Source organism: Chinchilla lanigera, unplaced genomic scaffold, assembly GCF_000276665.1.
Source record: "Chinchilla lanigera isolate Chin_1 unplaced genomic scaffold, ChiLan1.0 scaffold00029, whole genome shotgun sequence".
Classification (NCBI taxonomy): domain Eukaryota; kingdom Metazoa; phylum Chordata; class Mammalia; order Rodentia; family Chinchillidae; genus Chinchilla; species Chinchilla lanigera.
Window position 1 is genome coordinate 19,011,325 of NW_004955430.1, and position 24,034 is coordinate 19,035,358.

General features: G+C 34.9%; 1 protein-coding gene across 1 annotated transcript in view; it reads right to left on the minus strand.

Moving 5' to 3' along the window:
- Positions 1-24,034, minus strand: part of Slc4a7 (solute carrier family 4, sodium bicarbonate cotransporter, member 7) — a gene marked incomplete at its 5' end in the record, with an annotated part of 67,976 nt that overhangs the window by 19,710 nt on the left and 24,232 nt on the right. The window contains 10 exon segments of the mRNA XM_013515625.1: positions 1,620-1,733; positions 2,109-2,270; positions 4,404-4,509; positions 6,898-7,143; positions 8,299-8,432; positions 12,023-12,197; positions 14,284-14,390; positions 19,741-19,887; positions 21,054-21,141; positions 22,955-23,112. Of these exon segments, the coding sequence (XP_013371079.1) occupies positions 1,620-1,733; positions 2,109-2,270; positions 4,404-4,509; positions 6,898-7,143; positions 8,299-8,432; positions 12,023-12,197; positions 14,284-14,390; positions 19,741-19,887; positions 21,054-21,141; positions 22,955-23,112 (1,437 nt within the window).

The following is a 24,034-nucleotide window of genomic DNA, read 5'->3' on the forward strand; positions in this document are numbered from 1 at the left end:
AACAGATTGGAACAACCTTATACTCCTTAGTTCCTTTTAAGAAATCTATTTCTAAAAAAATTCACATAAATTACTAAATGTAAAGATAAATATAATCAGTAACATGACATAAAATGCGCTCTTTTATTTACCGTATAATCATAAACAGAAGTGAATGAAAGAAAACAAAGGCAGACCAGAAAAAATATGTATTCGACTCTTGAACAATGTAGAAGGGAGAGGTTGGGGTCACTGACCCCACTTATACTTGAAAATCCAAGTTGTAACTTTTGGCTTTCCAAAAACTTAACTACAAATAGTATTCTGTAGCCTTCACAGTAATGTGAACACATATTCTGTAGGTTATATGTACATTACACACAATGAGAAACAGTAACAACCAGCAGGGATCACTTCTTCACATGGCACATAGTCTACCGGAGAGTAACATGCACACAGGGAGAGGAGGAGGGCTCAAGGTGACAAACGAAAGCCTGCAGCGCTTCAGCTCACTGCAAATAGCAACAGGAGGTACAGTAGCTATGAAACCATTACAGTAGTACACTAGGCACTACAGTTAGCTTTAAACAGCTGTGACTTAATAGCATGTCTTTCATTTGTTTAGTTTCCCCACCGCAATTGGCACCGTATCTGCGCATATTTTGGTAACTTAATTTTTTACAATAGATTCCTGTATATTTTATAGTTATCAGCCACTTACCTGTCCAATTATTTAATACAGGATGATCAAAAATTAATTTTTTTCATTAAATTTTGTAACGTAACAGGAAATATAAAAACAATTTTATCAAATTTATTTAATACAGGGGCTGGGGATTTAGCTCAGCGGCAAAAGCGCCTGCCTGGCAAGCGCAAGGTCGAGAGTTCGGTTCCCGGTACCAGAGAAAAACCAAAAAAAAACCAAAAAAAAAAAAAAAAAAGATTCAAATTTATTTAATACAGCAATCTACTGGATGAATGACACCTGCCCAAGAGATACTCAGGAATAGTTAGTACGAAAGTTCACTCCGAGTGACCCCCAGGCTAAACTGTTACACGGTTAAAAATAGACCGTTATGTCTCTATAAATATATCTGTATTTTAAGCATTCATGACCTACCTAACTTTTTCTTAACTTTTTCAACATTTCTAGACTAGACAGTTTTTTATTTCCAAATTATAACAAATCTCCTTAAGGAGCATGTAAATGGATCCACACAGGTACAACTCATGTTCAAGGTACAGCTGAAAAGAAATCTGCCAATAAAAGGGAAGATTCAAATGGAGGTTTTCATTAAATATCATTTTTCTTATAGAACATATCTGATTTTCTGGTGATTCTGCTAGAAAATGTTACATGGAGATCTCTGATTACTGTCAGAAAAACTGTCCTGGTAGAAAATTTGTAAAGGAATAAAGAATGTTTCTTTTCCCTGGGAAAGTACATCTAGAAGTCCAGTTAGTCATGTAATACTAAGAGGCACTGAGAAGAAACAGAAACTCCAGCTACAAAAGGAGAGTCTATTTTTTAAACAACTCCTAAATCTTCACAGGGGTGGTAAGTACTCAGAGGGCAGCATCTCAATTTAAAGGAGTTTGATACTCTCAAGTAAGAAACAGCCACTTATTTTAATCCTTACCTCAAATTTTTCAGGAACATGAAGTTTAGGAGACGGAACTCCTACAAGGTAGTCAATTGCAACCATTATTACTATTGTGAGAAACACAGCAAAGTCACTGATTGTCGATCGCACCTATGTTAAAGGGAGTATGTTAATATAAACACGAAAACACTGTGTCCCTTCTAAATAAGTCATCCTTCAAGATAAAATCCCACTAAAAAGGATGAAAGGGATTTTAAACCACTCTAGTATAATCAGTGACATACATTTATATCTAATTCTTTCCCCAAAGAAACAATTCACAACTGACCTACCTTTATTTCATTGTACCATGGTATTTCTATGATGAGCTCAGACACGATATGTTTTTCACTATAAATAATTGCTTCATTACTATCTGGCATAAAGTATTACACTTAAATAATAATACTGTTTCAAAATAAACCAAAAAATTGAAAGATTAAAAACATGAATATTACGAGAATACCAAAGTTCCACCCCAGTTACCTTGGTAGGAAAGTAACGCTTGGTCTTGAACTGCTTGAGGAATGAAGACAGAAAAAAGGTTGTGAAAAATAAGATGACACACCAAAAGAGCACATCTGGGATATAAGGTCCATGGTGACCACAAGCTGATCCTACAAATACACCATGAAAGCTTTTACATTCCTGGAAAAAAAAGAGGAAAAAGGAGATGGAAGGAATTTTCAAATATTCAGTAAAGTATTAATGAATCTCACTCACTCAAACTATATATCCACTTAGAAAGGACACTCTCAAGCCAACTACAATATATTATTAACTACAAGACACATCTTAAGGTCAGCAATGTTTATTTGTCCATATAAATCACCGAAATCACAGGACTTCCCCAAGTTTCTCCTCTTTTGCAATTATATGCTTCCCTAGTGAACAGCTCAGGACGACTACTGAACTATGAAATGCTCCCTTTCCATTCTTGCTAGTCCACAATTTTACCATCATTCCTTTACTTCTGAACAGGTGGTTTATTTTTTTTTTTTTATTTTTTTGGTTTTTCTCCGGTACCGGGAACTGAACTCACGACCTTGCGCTTGCCAGGCAGGCGCTTTTTGCCGCTGAGCTAAATCCCCAGCCCCAAAATCTTTATCAGCTATTCTTTTTTCTTTTTTGTCTTATTTTTTCTCCGGTACTGGGAACCCAACTCACGACCTTCGGCTTGCCAGGCAGGCGCTTTTGCCTCTGAGCTAAATCCCCAGCCCCTGAACAGGTGGTTTAAAACAAAAGTAGCAAAGAGTGGTCCATAGCTACTATGTCCTTTTATGATGATGACAAGGAGACGGTTATAATACTAAACTGGAGTCAGTAGTAAAAACTGTGAGTAGCTCTCCTGATGTGACTCAAGACCTTGGAATTAAATACATCATGTTTAGGGACTAATAAAGTGGCCAATAAAATAATATTTTTATTAGTAAAATCAATGATATGAACAAATTTTTGCATAAGGAATTACAAAAGTTTACTGAGTTGATTTTCCTTTTGAAAGAAAAAGCACCTGAAAGGCAACCAGACATTAACAAAAAGCACAGGACTCTAAAGACCTTCTTTTCCTCACTTATATTCTTAAAAATGTATCTCATTTGAATAAATAACAAAACAAAAACCCTTTCAGATTACTAAAAGATTGAAAATTTCCACTAGTTTTCAACTTTCATGTGCTGAGAATGGTAAACCTCGTATAATCCATGGATCATGGAATTAAAAGCTACAAAAACAATCACCTAACACAGGCTCTTGGATATCAAACACATTGAAAATACCTCCGCATCTTATTTATCATGAAAAATGCTCTTTTACAAATCACTTTCAAGTACCTTAGTTAACTAGACCTCTACCATTTAAAAATGACTTTAAATATAAATAGGAGAGGATGAATTTAAGTTGACTACTGACTGTTACTGCTTTAAGTCCACACCATACAAGAGGACTTTCTGTGACAGAATGATATATTTCTGCACTGTTCAGTACAGAAGCTAGTGGCCACATGAGGTAGCTGGACACTTGGTAATCTGACTATTCACTGAAAAAGTATACTTTTCATTAATTTTATTAGTTAATTTAAATATATATACTAATGGATATCAGATTGGACAGCATAGCTTTATGTTAAAAGTGGGATAAAATTTCAGATGGAAATTATATGATTAGTGGTCATTCCCTTTAGCAAGAAAGGAATGACCTATAGTACTTAAAAGGTATTTTTAAAAGTTTTGAAAACCCACAGAAACTCAGGGAATGTTAGTTTTAATTCTGAGTGCTGACACAGCTTTACACATTTATTCCTACTTCCCAACCTTGTCTTGCTTATGAATACGTAAGTGTTATATCATGGCTATTCTACACCTAGGACAGCATTTCCCAATATTACAGAATACCTGCAACAGCCTTCAGCATATGACAGGTGCTCATAACATGTTTTCGCCATTTTTCATTCCTGTTTGTTCTCTTAGTACTTGAATCAGACTAGCCTCCTAAGAGTTAGACAAGGTTCACAACTATACTCACATCTTTGCATATTTCTGTCCTAGAAGGAAAATATAGTCCGTTTTTATCTCTTACCAGCTTCATTCCTTTCAGCCTGTACTTTTTAGTGGATGAGCACTTCCCCACACAAAAGCAGAAACTATATGGTTAAAACACTATATTCTGAAAACATGCTACAAATCCATTCATATAGAAGAAAATTTAAATATAATGAGAAAAAGCTAAAGAAACAGATTAACATAATAGTGACAAAAAATCTTTATTTCATAATATACTTACAGAAACAGAGAGATTTCTCCAAGAAATACCATGTGAGGTTAAATTCTTGTTCTTCCACAGTGCTAGGGTTTCATTGCTAGGATCAGGAGGTGCGATACATACACATCTGAGAAATTAAGAGTAGTAGAAAGTTTTAGGGGTCCTGAATTTTACGTTCATGTTTACTAAATCATTTGCATAAATAAGGTGGTAGCTTTTAGTTTAAACTTTTTTCCATGTTGCAAAGCATGGGGACTAGGAAGGAAAAGCATATCAAAAACAACAAAATAAAATTTGGGTGCTATAAATAGAACCAATACAAATAATGATAAAATGTTTACTTAATCAAATTTGTTAACATATTTAAAAATTTCTTTTAAAGAATTTCAGATGACACTACCATGTTTTTAGGTAAGATTACTCCCCTTACCTCTCTCCTCATACTCCATAGTAGTTACTACCGTCTCCTCCTGCTCTCAACATGCACATATTTCCAATAAAAGTTACAGTACTATTCATTAAGCCCTGCTATTAATTAATATTAAGCCCTATTAATTAAGCCCTGCTACTGTTATTCAATCTTCATTGACCTTAAGATTCTTTCTTTTACTGTTTTCTTTTTTGGTACCAAGAATTGAACTCAGGGTCTCACGCTTGCCAGGCAGGCACTGTGCTGCTGAGCTACAACCCTGGCGCAAGACTCATTTTTTAAAATCAGTATACATTTATAGTGTCTGCTTACACTCTCTGTGTGGAGTTGGGACATGTATATAACACATCTTCATTCTTTTGTTCATCCGCTTTCCCTCCCTTCACATCATCCTCTCTCCGTCTCTTGATCCCCTTCCTACTTGAGGAAGATCTACCTCCCTACTTCCTATTATCTCCCTCTTATTTTGCTCTTTATTTATAATTTGGGCCCCTCATATAGGAGAAACCATGTGATATTTAAGCTTGTGTGTCTGATTAGCTCACTTAACATTATGGTCTCCAGGTACATCTATGCTCCCACAAATGACTCAAGTTTACCGTTCATAATGGGAAAGGGGTACTCCACAGTGTGTACATACCACATTCTTACTGAAATAAATAGTTTTTCATCAGGATAGGATTAGGAGACTGATAAAATCAGAGTTCAGCTCCTATCTAGAACTATTTCCACTGCCTAAAAAAGTTAGAAATACAAATAAACAAACCTCAAAATACAAATCTAAAAATAAATGTAAAAAAAATAAATACTCTCATTAGATTATGAACTATTTGAGAAAAGGCAAGAAACAGGATTTAGAGCCCACTCAGGCTCTATCATGTATCAGCCCTTTGATCTACAAGTTTCAACCTCTAAGGATTGATTTTCTGCACAGAGGAAAGGGGCTATGGCGTTAACACTAAAATATGAATTAGGCAACTGTAAACACAATGTCTGCAGGCGCTCATAAAATGTTAAGTGAATGAATGCAATTAACATGGAAAACTCAGTTAACCAAAAAGAAACACTGTTCTAACAGGCTGTCACTAACAATAAAAGCCATGGTGCAAAAAGGTTAAAAAGACAAAGGGAGGAAAGAGAGTAGCCAAAAAAGAAAAAGTGAAGTATACATAAAGGATGACTATAGATTTAACATCAAAGTGTCTTTGATGTTTTCAAATAAGTCCAGGTCATATAGGAATTTTCATTCCCATCCCTACTTGTCCATCAACGATGAAGGTATGCAAGAAAGGGGAAGAAAGGCAGCAGGGGGAGAAAAAAGGACAAAGGGAAGAATAGAGGGTGCAGGGGCTTAGGTGGATAGAGGAGAAAGGTTGGCACCTGTTTGTTTTTTGATGACCATATTTCTGTAAGTCAATCAAATGGAATACCACATTTACACCAAGCACACCTGCTAAAGTCACCAGGTATAGGCATTTTCTTGGATAATTTTACTTTTTATTGATTGTATCTACTAATGTTTCATAACTACTGTACATGCCTCTTCAAATTCTATTTTACTCTAGAGTTCAAAATCATTTTCATTTCATGTTTCTTTCAAAGAAAATAGTCCATAAACATAATAATACAGTAAAATTCTACTAAAAAGATACTGAGTATTAACAAACTTCAGAAACTCAGTGAAGATGTAAAATATTATAACGAATATATAAATATAACAAATATATCCTACATCCTACTACATGCCTCAGATTTGGTCAAAAAGTTTAAGACCCAATATAACTGCCTAATACTAATTTATGGTAGGGTAACTGTCAGTCAAATTTAAATTGGCCAATCCAATCTCAACGCAAGATTCAACACACATAAGTTACCTCAGTGAGCAAAAATGAATGAACTTGATCAACTATATTTATATCCACTGAAGTAAAACCTCATGGGAAACAAATATGTCAACTACTTTATGGCTGACTGGGTATTTGGAGGTAGACACAGCAAAAACCACACTTACAAAAACTCCATTTTCTTAAGCTCTGACACTGGCAAAAATATATTTTAATATTAGAGAGAAATGGAAGTACTTACGAGTAGCTGGTCAGTTTATCTAAATCATTGTGCATATTAAACGCGTACACTTCTCCTAAGTGAAAAAGCTTCTCCAAAGCTTCATAGATGAATATGATGCAAATGAGAGCTGCAAAAGCCTCCTCTGTAAATCGAGTGATGTAACACACAAGGCTGCTTGCATCTGTTGCAACCAAAACAATGCACAAAAAAGCAGTCCACAGACCAATGCTGGTTCTTAAAGACAGATAGGAAAGGCCATAATCTCTGTTTAGAAATAAAAGTGTGGACATGATCAATACATGTATGTACAACAGTACTTATACCTAAAATTACTTGTATCAAGCAACAAAAACATGAAAACATATAATTCCTAAAAAAGATGAATTACAGAATGATAAAACAGTGACTAAATTAAGCTCCATGTATTTTTCTCCTTCAATTGATGACTAGTTGGTTATACTAATGTAAAAGACTTACAGTGAAAATCTTCTAGATAAATATTTCAAAATCATTAGACCTCACATTAGAAATATAGGAGGAGCAAATGACAGATAAAAGAACAACTGCACCTCATTCTCCTGAAGATCCAGAAGAATTATGTTAATATGGTAAAAGACGCCCTGCTCCAGTATCTTGCCATTACACCACCACTTCCCTCCCACCATTACCACCACAGTAAAGTGATATCTAATGTTAAATTTCAAATAGGAAATTACTAACAGGCTCCACACCTCAGGTCACCTCATTCTCTATTAACCCATGTGGTAAGACAGAGTGGGTTCGGTATCAGCTTATTCCGTGAGTACAGAGTGAGAACAAGGACAGGGAAGGATGTAAATACCATCAAGTTGTTTCAGTCTAAAATATTCAAATACATTTTTGTGAGGAAAGGAACAGGGCTGGTCATGTAAAATTCCAAGTCTACTAGCTATAGAACCCAGGATTTATTTTCTATACTATAAACAACGGAGACAGTGGAAACTGACACTTTGTTCTGACCGCTTCACTCCCCAGTCCTATCTGTTGAACAGAACTGACTGCCCCAGTCCATTTGAGCCTTTGAGATCCAACTCTTTCTAAACTCCCGTATAAGACCAACATTCTACCTACAAATAGTTGAGATAAACAACTTGTTACTAGTACAAAGAACTTTCACTTTTTGAGTAATTTGCTTATCACTACTCAAATCCATTAATTTTACACTATGTATTTCCAAGTTACTGAGATAGACATGGTGGTGGGGGCCTTGGTAGGATGCTCGCAGGATCAACAATAATTGCCCCCAAATATTGAAAATACATACACTAATCAGATCACACCAACTGTAACATATATAAAATGAACACTAAATTAATAAAGAATACTGTATACAGTTATACATATATGCAAACATGTGATGAGCGGAGAATTATAACTTACCTGCAGAATTTAAATAAAATTTTTTCAAACACTAAAACTGGACCTGTGCTCCCCAGTATTGTTAGAGGTTGCCCAGCAAACAATGAATAGGCAATCCCAGTTAACGATGCTCCAAAGAGAGACTCTATTGCACTCTGTTCAAGGAAAAAAGAAATGGATAGAAGCAATGCATCATAAACATCTCTCTAACCTACTACATAATACGTTAGGTATCTACAACATAAAAATACTAACCAAGGGGTATAAAGCAAACAAGAGTCAATTTTAAACATAGAAAATTATAAAAACAATTTAAATACGAAAAAAACTGTTTTCTTTCTGCATATTTAAGTGAAACTTTCTGCAATTGCTCTTAATTCAAAACGAATTACTGGGAGACACAAGGTGCAAAAAGTATACAGGAAAAACACATACAGACAGGGTTTCAACTTTACCTAGAGATATTTTACTTTTTAAGTCTGTGGCAAGTAAAAAAGGTTATGCATTATTTTTAACATTTCTGTATGCTTTGAATAGTTTGTAAATACTCAAATGATGCTGCAAAAAAAAATATCTTTGAACAAAGAGTAAGTTAACATGTGATCCTATCTTTTTTTCTTTTTCTGCTTTTTTTTTTTTTTCTTGTTTTTCTCGAGGTAGGGTCTCACTAGGTAGTACAGGCTGGCCTTGAGCTCACTATGTAGCCCAGGCTGGCCTCGAACTCACAGTGATCCTCCTCTTGCCTCCGCCTCCCAAGTGCTGGGATTACAGGCATGCTCCACCACATCCAGCTGATCCTATCTTTTTCAAGAGCAATTTTTCACATATGTTAAAGCAATTTATCTGATATGCTTAATTAATTTCTATCAAAAAATGAAGTACTTAACATAAACAAAATGTATGAAAAACATCTAAAAATTCACAGCAATCATAAATGAGGAAGTATTTTATCATTAAAGCTGGGGGGAATAAAAGAGGGAGAGAAAGGTGAAATGAGAAAATGAAAGGCTCAGGGAAATTTTAAAGCAAACCTAGTACAACATGAGGTTATGAAGTAGTAAAGGGTAGTGCTATGCCATGCCACTATACAAAAGGATGGATCAGAAAGGAACAGTTTACTAGTCACAAACATCAACACTTGGAATGTACTACCCAGAAAGGAAAAGCCCGTCACTGGTGAAGGCAAGAGAAAGCAGTTGGCAAAAAATAAAAAAATAAAAAACTCCTGAAACCACAGGCAGCACAATAGCAGTAGAAGAGCGAGGCGTCAGAACCAGACATGGAGTGGGAGACTGGCTAACACTGGGTGCTGACCATGACTGCTCCAGCCCACAAGCTGTCTCAGTCTAAGAGGGGTAACAACGTAGGAGAACTTGAGTGTTTATGAAAACACTTAACAAACACAGTTTTGCAAATGGAAAATAATACATGGTAGCCATTCTTCTTAAGAATTGTAACAGCATCTTTCAAAATCAGCATCACAAAACAACAGCAGACAATAAAAGTACAAATCAACTATTAAGACAAAAACAGGAGTAATCCACAAAAAGCATCCCTATCAATCATACGTTTGTTCACAATATGGGGAGAATCTGTTTTCCTGCCTGTAGGAAAGTAAGTTCGTGCTACAAGACACAGGTAAGCCACCAAGGAATCCTTAGTTTTAGTAGAATATGCTGTTTAAGAAGAGATGGAGGCTGTACTTAAGTTAAAATTTTAAAAAATATGTAAATGATATCCAGAGAAAGGAAGCAAAAAAAAAGAGGAGGGGACCTCCCCCTAGTGTTAACAAGCACAGAGGGGCATACGATGAATCTCCCCTCGGGTTAGAGAGCAGATACTGACAGATGAAACCTGTCCTTTCATCTCACCTCTACAGCCTACTTATAGAAATAAAACTTTCCCTTACCCAAAGATCTAGTTTTTAACTATGTTTGTTCACAAACTGAAACCTCTTTCCCTAAAGAAATAATAGCCCCATTCCAACGCCTTCCCCATTTCATTTCAAATTTACACGTTTCCGCTCTACCTTTCCATTTTATCTGCCTCCGCTCACTTCCCCTCACACAGAGCTCACTACCTGCTACCGTACTAAGTCACTAACTTCCTTCTCAAAACTGCTGCGGTTCTTGCAGAATTATGCCACCCTCACTCAGCTTCTCGGGGTCTGACGGTCACTGAACCTGACCGACTGGGATATCTTCCTCTTCGTTCCACCCCCCACCTTTCCACAAGTTCTCACTCCTAAGTGACCTCCCTTGTTTACCTCATCTATTTCAGTTTCAACCCTCATCCATAATTGAGTGATTTCTAAGGTTTATTTTTCCTTATCACTGTACAACTCTGAAACTGTGCCTCCCAATATATCCATTTCTACTTGAAATTCTAACAAGGCACCTGGACACAAACATCTCGCGTTATTTTCCTCCATAACATTCCTGCTGTCTCTCCTTCAGTCCTTAGCCCCCGCGCGCTGCCTTTACCTCACTCCTGTATCCCAGTGTATGGTGGCACAGGAACTGTGTGTACGTGACCCCTTTCTCTGAAGGCAGGGTAACTGAGGACAGAGACACACATTCTTCCTGCATCTCTCTGTCCTCCTCCAGCTCCTACCACACCACGCTCTACCCATGCACACAGTGTGAGCAGCAGCAGAAGACGGGCAGGCAGTGACAGTCCATGAGCAAAGCAGCAGTTATTTCCATGATGGTAACAGAACACATTTCCACAGCAACCAGGAGAGTTACAAGTACAATTTGTGACAGCAAATAAAGCAACTTACTAAGAATATGCACACGTGATACAATGGTTAAAAAATAACATCAAAATAATCTAAGTAATCAAATATCAAGAGTTGAAAGAAAATTTCAGTTGTCAGCTTTATTTCATGTTCAGAGCACATAATACCTTAATTGAATAAATATCATCACCAATTTTGACTAATTTTTACCCTTTATCTAGAAAAATACAAATTTTCCAATTTTCAAATTTAATAGTTAAATATTAATTACAATATACTTAAGAATTATAAATCATCTGAATTAAAAGCCACTAAAAAATACAGGCCCCCTCTAAAAAAAAAAAAAAAAAAAAAACTCAAGATTTTACAAAGAACCACAGTTCCTAACACAGTAGTTTCAAATACCGAAAAACTAAACTTTCTTTCTAGTCATATTAAAAGATGCAGGCAACTTTCAATTATATTTTCCAAATAAAACCTTTGGCTACTTTTACACAGATTTAATGTAAACAAAACAGAAAATTTTGTACTTCAAAAATCTAGCATCTCTACAATTAAGGTCTATTCTTCCATATATCTAGTCTAGCCCTACCCACCAGAGCCGAGTTAATGTTAATCATACCACTGGCTAACCCTGCGATACCTTACAGGGTCAAGGTAAATTCCCCCACCCACGACCCACCCCCAGGAGCAGTTCCATTGGTTTCCCCCAGAATCCACCCCCTCCCAGAAGACAATGCAAGCCTTTTACTCAATGTATAAAACCATTCCATCCAGCAAGGCAGGATAAACTTTTATTTCCTTTCTTGTTTTACCTCAACTGTGCATCTTCTCCTGTTCAAATGGCTTCCCCATGTTTTCCACAGCAATTACCTTGGGGGAAGTCTGGTTTGGGACAGGTTTGGGTAGACTCTTCAAATAAAAGTAGGAATAGTGAGACAAATGCACACAGACACTTGCCTCTGAAGAGCTGAGAGCCTGGCCACTACCAATCTTTGTACTCACTATTCTGCCTTCTGTAGCTTCTCCAAGCAGCCCTCCAAAAGTGATAACAGGAGACATACAGGCACAGTATAGGAAAAGAATCGAGGCCAGGCACTGCAGGCTTAATGCATCCTTGAAGTCACTCAAGAAAAAAGGTGCTTTCCTTTTGATGTCAAGTATCAAACCACCAAAAAGCCTAAATAGGTGAGATGAAACCCGTCAAACTGTACCCTAGAGGACTCTAGCTAGTTCAGACTAAGACTATGGGCTACTTAAAACTGCTGGTGCCTAGCGTTCTGGCAACAAAAATTAAAATCCAATTCAAATCATGGTGTAAATTTCAGATGACACATTCATTTAATCTAATCTACTGACGACAGATGAAAGATCTCATTAAGTTAAAAAGAGGCATACACATTATTTTATGGAGTATATACTGAAAAGACTGCAGGCAAATGATTTTATATATATGAGTAAATGTAACTTTGGACACAAATGTACAAAGAAACACATAATAAATAAAACCTAATCATTCATGAAAATGCATTAAATAATAATTCTATTAGTTACTGTTTATATTATAAATCTTAACGGCAACTATCAAATATATCAAGAAAGCAACTGTAATTCCTATAAAAGCAATGCAGTGTGCTGTGCACAAGCAGTTAATTAAATGCTGATTATAATACCTTTAAAAATTAGTGCTTTAATTGTACGAATATTTCTGCCTAGGAAAATAAAAATCCTTAAAATGATTTCAGTACTTTTAGTTTATTATATATGCAGGAAAACATATATATATCAATAAAACTAAGAAGTTTTAATGAGATTACAAAACTGTAATAAAACATCAAAGCCATGCCGCTTCAATTTTTAAAAATCACATCTTTGGATATATCTAATTTGAAAATATTACAGGAAGACATAAAGTCCATGAGAGGAAAGGACTTTTCTTTCTCACAGTCGTATCTCCAGTGCCTAGAACACTGCCTGGGGATAGTAGGTACTAGACTGAACCGATAATTCAAAAACAGGTAATAAAACCTGACTTGAAAAACAGGTAATCATTCCAATATCAACTGTAAGACAACAGACAAAAAATTTAACTGTATGCTTTCAAATGCTTTGGATGCTTCAAGCTTTATCATTGTAAATTTTTAAAAGTTAATATAAATCCTAAACATACATTGCTAAGGGGAAGTTACTCTATACATAAACACAGCAAGGGGAATTGGTTCCAATGCCGATGAGTATCTAGAAAATGAATCTGTATCATCAAATCAATAATTGATTATTTGACACATGGCTCACAGAGCCTCTTGGGTAACTGTGAGGTCCGTAGGTGTCTAATGTGGGGCCTGTCAATGACTAACACTACCTGCATTTGAAGGTCAAAGAAACAGTAATTAAAAGGAGACCAGCACTGTGTATATAGGGATGAAGTTCTATTCTCTCATATTCACACAAACTACAACAGTTCATTAGTCAACTCATTGTGAATTTGAGCTTTTTCAAAGTCTATATTCACTATGCCAGTTATTTTTTCTTATATATAGTAACCTTTAAGCATGTCATCAAAATCCCCAGTCGTGTGTCTGGGTAAAATATCATAGTATTATCAAAGATTTAAGGTTCAAATTCTTTTAATTCCACATGGATCACAGTAGACATAAATCAATAGCCATATGCTTTTCTAGAGTATGAAAATACCATAACATTTACCTACTTCTACAAGATATTTTAAATATATTTAAAAATGATTATACCTGGCAATACTTCTGTTCTTTACTCCAAAACTTAACTTCATAATGTGCTAACAAGGTTTCTGAAACTCATTAATGGGATACCATGGTTGTCCATCTAATTATACAGCGTCTCATAACGTAATATTTATTTAACAGTTCTAAATCTATGCATAACACATAAAAATCATGTTGTAACTCCCCTTTTTTCCCATAACTCCTTAATTTGATATGGAAAACTGTAAAATGACACTGCAGCTTTTTAAGAACCTTCTAGAGAGGCAATGAAAATTAACCTAAGTACTCTAACTGATTTCTGAAAACATAGTCCATTATTTTAAGTTTGGTACATATTATTAAAATTTATTTTTAAATGCTGAAACATTTTCCCTAGCATCACATACCTTATAATGCACATTTTTAAAAACATGATAGAAATACTAAACAAGATTAGGTTCCAAATTCTAGGAAAGAAAAAGAATGTTCCCTTTTTATCATAGTGACCCCTAGTACCAAAAAGATCTCTGTACTGATACCCACCGTCCCGTCCTCTGCAGCTCAGGCCCAGCATGGTGAGCAGCCTCCTTAGGAATCTCACCGGACGAAGTGGCAGATCCATTGGGAAACACAGGAATCTTTCTCTTTTCCTATGTCATAAAAACATACTTTCAGAATTCTCTTTTTACAAAATTGAGATGGCATCTTTGATTCAAAGGAACATCAGCTATTGTATGACTTAGCTATCTAATCAGTGCTCTGAGGGAAAAACAAACTTTTCCTAATGTAAACTTCTTAAAAATAAATTGTACTTGTGAATCTAATATGTCTTTATTCATATTTCAAATTTATGCCTAGCCTTCTGCATTTTATACTCTAACATGAATATACTGTAAAGCATAGTCATACATATCATTTCAAATTACTATTCAGCAATAATTATGAACATACATATCCTCCAAAAAGCATATAACTCAAATTTTTAAAAATACTGGTCATGCTAACCACTGAAAAACATACATATTAATTTCAAAGATGTTATTTTTCTTTCATGAAACTACTTCACTTAAAAAAAAGAAAAAATTGGTTTGTAATTTTTCCATTATATTTTATTTAAAATTCAGGAGTACCATTTCCATGATACAGGATCTTCTCCTCACATGAAGACAAAGGAATAAGCTTTCAACTGGTTATCAAAAGTAACCAGGGACAGCAGAATATGTGTGTGCGCATGCACAAGAAAGAAGGGAAGGAGACAGAGAGACAAAGTGATGTGAGATCCAGAGGGTCCCTGAGGTCAAAGGCCCTGGCTGCAGCACAGATTTATACATACTGGGTTACATGGTCAGCATTTACAGACTATGAGATAAAGTTAAAACATCATACAAAAAAAATTCCCAAAGACAAGCATTTATATTAAGAAAAATTAAAAAAAAAAAAAAAAAAAAGTAGACAAAACAGGTAAAAACAAAAATCTTTCCTAAAGGTAACTAGAAGGAATCAAATGAACAGCTAACATGAAGAAATGAGATTAAAAAAAAAAAAAAAAACAAAATCATGATTTTAAAGACGGAAATCTGAAATATATTTTAAAAGCAGGACTGTTTGAAATAGAGGATAGATGATTAGCCCATCAACAAATAAAATACAGCAAGAAGATAACTTCACAAAATGAAGGAAATAGATACATAAAACTTAGACGAATTCCAGAAAATATAATTTACCAAAACTGACCTCACAAAAAATAAACTTTATACAAGCCAATATCCATAAAAGAAATAAGCAAATTGTTGAAGTCTACCATATGACAAAAGATGTAAGCTCAAAAAAATATTACAAAGGGATTTTTCTAAACTTTGTAACCTAATAACTGCACATTATTTAGCTGTCTAAACATCAGGAAAAGGAAACTAGAAATTCTTTTCTATAAAACATGTACAATGATGACACCAGCATGTAATGGCACAAAAATCTACAGGTGAAATCACCTACGAACAATGCAAAAAACTTAAAATAGCAGACAGACCTGCACGTCCGAGCTGAATTAACTCCAATAATGCAGTGTTCCACATTTAAGAACAGTTACTAAAATAACTGATAATATTTGCAAAGTATTTATAAAATTCATATCCACTTATATTAAAAATGTCAGTAAGACAAAATATTGTATTTACCATGATAAAATGTGTGATTTCGCCTGAGTATCAGTATGTTACTTAATAAAGGAAATACTAGAGATACTAGTGCCATTTAAAGCTCCCTGCTGGGCTGGGTATATAGTTCAATGGCAGCATGCAGTCTTAGGTTTGAGTCATCACCACTGGTACTGCAGTAAAAATCTCACTTCCTCTTAATACTGTAACAGATTGTAGTTAGTACAATCAGAATCAGAAAAATGCTAAATGTATAAAATTTGGAAAAGAAGGAACAAAACTGTCTCATAGCAAGCGATATGACTAAAAACTACATACAATAAAGAACAGCAAGACAAAAATACATATAACTGAGCATATATATAGTGTATATATATATGCAACAGACAAGAAAACGAAACGAAGACCTCATTTATAATATAACAACGAAGAGCAAATACTTATAAATACATTCATCAAGATGTAAGTAAATTGTAGATAAGGCAAACACTTGGGGGCATTCATTAGTACATATGTGCCATACAAAATAATTGCATTTACTGTGGGGAAGTTTGTACATGCACATAATACATCACATTGTTTTTTTTCATCTCTTTTCCCTTCTATACTTCCCTGCTTCCTCCAACTCTTCTTCCTTTTCCTATCCCCCCGCCACCACCAGTCTTTTTGAGACAGAGTCTCCCTATGCAGTTCAGGCTGGCCTTGAGCTCACTTTGTAGCCCAGGCTGGTCTCGAACTCACAACAATCCTCCTGCCTCAGCCTCCCAAGTGCTGGGATTACAGGCATGTGCCACCACGCCCAGACCCCTTCCTATTTTCAAAAGCTCTGTTTTTTCAATGCTTTTCTTCAACCTTTTTCTCTTCCCTCCCTGCCTCATGGTCAAGAGATGCATCCATTTATCTATGAATGCCTCATATATCCTTCTTTATGGCAGAGTAGTACTCTATTGTACCACATTTTCTTCATCCATTCATCTGTCAAGGGGCATATAGGAGGCTTCCAAGATTTAGCTATTATGAATTGTGCTGCTATAAACCCGGATATGCCTGCGTCACTGTAATCTGTTGACTTTAACTCTTTTGGGAAGATACCTGGAAGGGGTAATAGCTGGGTGAAATGAAACTGCTACTTTTAGTTTTTTGAGGACTCTCCATACTCATTCCATAGTGGTTTTACTAGTTTACATTCCCATCAACAATGCAGAAGGGTTCATTTTTCCCCTTCACCCTTGGCAGCTTTTGCTGTTCATTGATTTCTTGATGACACCCGTTCTTTCCGGAATGAGATGGCACCTCAATATTGTTTCAATTTGCATTTCTCTATTGGCCAGCAATGCTGAACATTTTCTCGTGTATTCACTGGCCACGTGTACTTGTGAGAAGTGTAACAATTCTTTTCAGGTAACAATTTTTTGATTGGGTCTTTTACTTTGAGGGAATTAATTTTTTTTACTTCTTTATGTGTTACAGATCTTAGTCCTTTGAGGAATAGCTGGCAAAATTTTATTCCCATTCAATTATCTCTTCACTCCGCTGGTTGTTTCCTTTGCCGCACAGAAGACTTCCAATTTGATATAATCCCTTTTTTTGATTATCAGTATTATTTCTTGTGCCACTGGGATTTGGTTCATAAAGTCCTTGCCTATACCTATGTTTTCAAGATTTTTACCTATTTTATATTCTGGCAGATTAAGTGTTCCTGTTTTAACATTTAGATCTTTGATCCATTTTGATTTTAATTTAGTGCATGGTGAAATATATGGATCTAGACTCACTCTTCTGCATGTAGATATCCAATTTTCCCAGTACTATTTATTAAAGAAGGTATCTTTCCTCCAGTGCATATTTTGGGCCTCTTTGTCCAAGATCAAATAGCTGAATTCATGTCTGAGTTTGTTTCTGCTTCCTCTACTGATCCACATGTCTGTTTCTATACCAGTACCAGGCTGTTTATATCACTGTAGCTTTGTAATACAAGTTAAAATATGGGATTTAAAAAGTATTCCTTAATGATACAAAACCCAACTTGAAAAACAAAAAAATCAACAGGGAAGAGACATACCATGTTCTTGAACAGAAAGATTCAATGTCAAAGATGCTGATTCTCCCTCAGTTCATTGAGAAATTTAACTATTATCACAACTGTTTTCTTAAACCAGGAAGTTTTATTTCTGGAAATAGAAAGCTAATTTTACATAGAAAAATAAATATGCAAAGATAGCCAAGAAAAATCAGAAAAATACGAGAGGACAAAAGTCTAGATTTATCAGATATTAAAATATACTTATCAGATATTGAAAAAAATCTCAAAACAATGTAAAAATTTGTCCATTAATAGAATGAAAATAAATTCCAGAAACAAGCACAAATGCAGATAAAATTTAGTTAAAGTGAAGGCAGCATCACCAATCAAAGAGCACATGTGCTGGAAATAGTGGCACACACCTGTAGGCCCAATACACAGGAGGCTGAGGCACAGAAAGATCACTAGGTCAAGGCCTCTCTGGACTACACAGTAAGACCCTGTCTCAAAAGAAAACAAACAAAAAGGGAAGAGAGAAGGGCAGTCCTTAATTTTTTTAATGAATTGGGACAAGCAGACAATAATTTGGAAAAAGGAAAAATTTGGATGTGTAACATCACGTAATATACTATGATAAATTCCAAAGAATCAGAGAACGACTTAAACAGTTAAAAATAAAAGAATGGGAAAAAAGGATGCTGAACCAAAGATAAACAGGAATACTCAACCTAATTACAGTGTATGAAAATCCCATTAAAAGATACGATGTATCAAGATAAAAATACCAATCAGACTGAGAAATATTTGAAAGTTTAGCAACATACCATATTAATGAAAATGCAGAGATACAGACTTCAGTGTGGGAGTCCAAAACAGTTCAAAGATATAGAAGAGATTTGGGCAGTATCTACTTAAATTATAAATGAATGCCCCTTTGAACCAGCAATCTGATATTTGGAGATCTACCTATACATCTGTATAAAACTGAAATGGCACATGAATACAGTGGCACAGTTTTTAATAACAAATGCCTAAAAATAACCAGCGCCCAGGAATAAAATAAACAATGGCATGTCCATAAACGGAATACAACATAGCTGTAGAAAAAAGAACAAGGAATATTTCCATGATTTCTTATGAACAGGTCTCTATGATATTTTGTTATACAGAGCAAATATCCCTTATCCAAAACAGCTGGGACTAAAAATGTCTTGAGATTTCAAAGTTTTTCAAATATTTGTGTATTTGTATATTCTTGATTGGTTGAGCATGCTTAATATGAAAATCCACAATCTGAAACTTTCTGAGCAGTATGTCAGTATTCAGTATCATGAGCATTATATTAAGAATTATATCAGTATTCAAAAAGTTATTGATTTCAGACTATTTTGAATTTCAGACTAGAGGTGCTCAATCGGTACAAAAAAAAGCAAGGTACAAAATAGTATACATAACGTAACTTTCGGTAAGAAAGAGGAAGAAATAAGACTATTACATGAACTGAGTAAAACTAGAAGAATAAACAAAAAACAAAAAATGGACCCATAAGAGGTAGGCAGAAGACATTAAAAGAGGCCAGGTGCAGACAGAGTAGCTCTAAATATACCTCTTTAAATAGTTTTTATATATATGACTATATGTTTTTCATGGTGCTTGGGATCAATTCCAGGGTCTCATACATGCTAAGCATGCTCGCTACCACAGAGCTATACTCTTAAGCCAACAGTTTTGGTTTTTGAATCTTAAAAATGTATAATCTAAAATTTTAATTAAAAATGTTTTAGTTAAAAGAAATTACTTCACAGAAAAGCTCTAAGTTCTTACCTGAGAAGGGACACTTTTTGGTGGCTCTATGCGGATAGAAGGATCCCACTCACCCGGAGGTAGGACAGTTACTTGATCTAAAAATTCATCAATTCCAGATAAAAGGTCGTTTCTGTCTTTTGCTTTGTAAGCTACATCATGAAAAATCTAAAGAAAAAATCATTGAGATAAAGATTTTAAAGATGAAAGAAAGTTCTATGGTTAGTACATCCATTTTAGATATCACTCACAATAAAGACAGTTACCTAAACTCTTACTTCAGACATGTATTACTATGCTATAAACTGTAATGCTATAGCTATTTAAAAATGCTATAAACTATAAAAGGTAACCCACTGTATTAGTACTATCAGATGTGTTAACAGTAACAAAGAAAACAATGATGTGTTAAGACAGAGCAATCAAAAATTTTTTGTACACAAAATACTTGATAATTCATTACGGAATCAAATACTGTGGCATGTAATGCTAGTCTTTTTTTCCAAGTGATTATACTCTTTATTTATTATTCTTTTATTTTAGAGAGAGAAAAAAAAAGATAACACAAGTACCTGCTTTGCAAGTGCAAGGTCCTGAGTTCAATTCCCACCCCCACCCCCCAAAAAAATAAAACCTTGTAACACTACTCTTCTGACATTTCTGGTTACCTACTATTTGCTAGGAATAATTCTAAGCATTATAGATAAAAAAAATGGAGACAAGTGACTTCATTGTATTCAAAAATCTTCTTGAAGCTGTGTGTGATGGCCCACACCTGTAATCCCAGCCCCCTGGGAGGCCAAGTTAGGAGGACTTCAAGTTTGAACACAGCCTGGAAAACTCAAGTGACTTAGCAAGACTCTGTCACAAAATAAAAAAAAATTTAGAAACGGCTGGGAATATAGTTCAATGTAAAGGACTCAGGATAAACCCCATTATTATCACCACAAAAAAAAAAAAGAATGATTAAAATAAAAATACTTTTTTAGTAGGGGGAAAATAGCTAAACAAGTTAATTCAATAAAACATGTAGGGGCTGGGGATTTAGCTCAGCGGCAAAGCGCCTGCCTGGCAAGCGCAAGGTCGTGAGTTCGGTTCCCAGTACCGGAGAAAAACAAAAAACAAACAAAAAAAAAACATGTAACTGCAGGTAACAATAAATGTTCTAATAAAAATGCAGGATACAGAAAGAGAAGCTCATGAAAAAAAATGTTTGAAGAATGAACAGGCAATAAAATAGTACTGACGCCAACAATAATTATTAAGTTTCACTGTGAAAGACAGGAATATTACAATTTCATAATTAATATTTATGTCAAACAGATTTTATTTACCTCATCTGTCATAAGGGTGGCTATGGATCTGCCAATTTCATGATACTGCGGTGCCTTGCCTGCTGGACCCAACAACAGAAACAAAAACCTACAGGAAGAGTACAGTACACAGATGTAAAAGTGAGCAACATACACACAAAAATCTAAGCAGTCTTTTTTTTTTTAAATCACTGAACCATAAATACAGAAACACTACTCAGACCCCTTTCCCAATCCTATAAGAATTACTAAAACACCAGTAAGCGGCCTCCCAGCCACTCCAGGCATTTGAAATTAACTTCCTACTCTGTCATCATTTTATAACTTCCTTAGGGAAAAAATAGTAATTAAAAAAGTAAGTATTTTTGGTTAAAAATTCTCATCTATAACTTTTTGGATTAGAGTAAAAAAACCTGATCTGAACGGATGACAAACATTCTGTAAATAAAATGAACAGCAATGTCATTAAGTTCTTAAAAATAAACAAATAAAATAGCTAGAGTACATAGGCACAATGGGCTCGGCATTTAAGCCAGTGGTGACCCCTAACATGTACCACTAAAACTAAAAAAGTACATGCAAAAAATCTACAATCCCTCAAACTAAGAACTATGGGTAAAACTAGGGTAAAAATTCTTAATATGTAGACGTGAGATTTTAGTCCATTAATTCTGGAAAGAAAAAGAATTTTTACTTATAACTCCAAGTTTAATATCAAAACTTATAGTATCCTAGTGACTATATAAAAAGTATTTAACTTCCTACTTGGTTATATCCTTGTTTACAGTAAAGAATTAATATTCACATTCACACCAAGTGTGGTGGCACATGACTGTTAATCCCAGCACTCAGGAGGCTGAAGCAGAAGGATCTCCACAAATTCAAGGCCAGCCTGAGTGACATAATGAGCTCATGGCCATCTTCACCTACATAGTAAGACCCCGCCTCATAAAAAAAAATTACACTCACTCTAAGCACAGTATTTATCTTCCTACTTCTATGACAATTTACATGTGAACCCATGTAATTATTTTTTCTCACTTAACACTCATCATTAATGAAACCTTAGTAAAGCAATTTAAAAATAAATACTAAATATTTCCATCAGCTCCTTTTATTCTTCATAGTTACATATAAAATACTAAGAGAAAATATTTTCAAAATAAACCTCATCTACAATTAAAATTCCAAAGCTAGCAAACTAGACTATCCCTTCTATACCTAATAAACTGATTATTCTTTATAAAATAACTTGCTAATTATTCTTATGGATATTACCCTTGGCTTAACTTTTAATCTGTAATGTGTAACAAGCAGACAATTTTGATCGGACCAGAACAGAGCTTTGTGTCTACTTCAAAGGCATTATTATGTTTAATCAATCTCATAAAGTGTCTTCATTTTATAAGTAAAACTTAGAAAATTTAAGTTAGACTTGACCCTAGTGCCATAAAAAGTTAAGTGGCAAAGATTCAACTCTATTCCCTCTGACTCCAGCGCTTGCACATAACATTAGATAAATATGGAAAAAGCAAATCAGGACTACTAATACAGCTCAGGTTTATAGAATGTGCTTGGTACATGCAGAGTTCTAGGTTCAATCGCCAGCCCACACACACGCACGCGCGCGCGCGTACACACACACACACACACACACACACTCTGATTAACTATTAAACCAAAGCTACTAAGATACCAAGCTTCCTATAGAGGTACAAGGGAAATTTTTTTCCTAAAAGAATTTTGATTTTATTTTCTCACTTTGGAGAAAAGCTAAGTCTAACACTCAAAACATGCTGGTACAGTGACCAAATACTAACAATGAAAAAGGGTTTTTTGACAGAAAGCAAGGTATTTGTTCTTTCGGTGGATAAGAAGGTTTTGAACACGGTGAGAACACATGAATTGAAACTAACTTTTACCTTGTAGGAACAGGGACCTCAGTCAGCCCTGAGAGGAGGACAGCAGGAGCCAGTCTCACAAATGCAATTATAGGTCTTTCCAAAAAGTCCACTTCTCCTACCAGAACATTGGATGCCTCGGCTCCCGTGGGAATTTTCCTCATGAAATTCATGTCAACCTATTGACAAATAAATAATTAAAAATAAAGTTTTCATGGTATTTACAAAATTACTTAGAAGGAAACAGGAATGAAAAAAATGCTTTTAAAGACTATCTGCTTGATCTAAAAAAATTTATAGATGCCAAAATTTCCACAAATATAAAGAATGAAATAGACAAATACAAAAAAGCAAGCAAAATATTTATCACTACTACTGTTGTAACTGTCACAATCTTTACTACTTCAGAGTCTTAACTATCAGACATAAAATTTGGGATTTTTTCAATGAATATAGCATTATTCATTAAAAACTATTAAGGACATATAGTTCACAAACTAACAATGATTCATGAAATTATACACAGTGCTAAAACATATTTATAATTTTCTATGGTTTAATTTTAGAAATGAATGAGTCCCTTTATATTTTAGATGTTTATAGGTTGCCCTTTTAAAAATTCTAATGTCCCCTAGTATTTTCATTAAGTAGAAAACATGTTGTTTACAACTAAAATCTATAGCCCTTACTGGTTCAGATATATGATAAAGCCATAATATGTGAAATTTAGTTGCCTGTGTATAATTACAAGGGAAAGGTTACAAACGTGATGTTAAATTATGTCAGCTTCTTCATTTGTACACAGCTCCACACAAGTCACTAAACAACCACTTACAGGGCTAGCTATTAAAAATAAAACCAGCACTTACAGCGGGCCTCTTGAGTCCCACACCCAGTGTGCCACAACTACAGTGCCAGGAGGCAGACTCCTGCCCAACAGGAGACAAGGAGGTGTACACAAGGATAGGCCAAGTAAAAAAAAGTAAGACTGTGACAGAGGAACAAAAATCAACGGCAACTGCCATGTCTAGAGGCGATCTATAATGTAAATTACATTGACTTACACATTCAACAAGAATAAATCACAATTTAATTATGAAC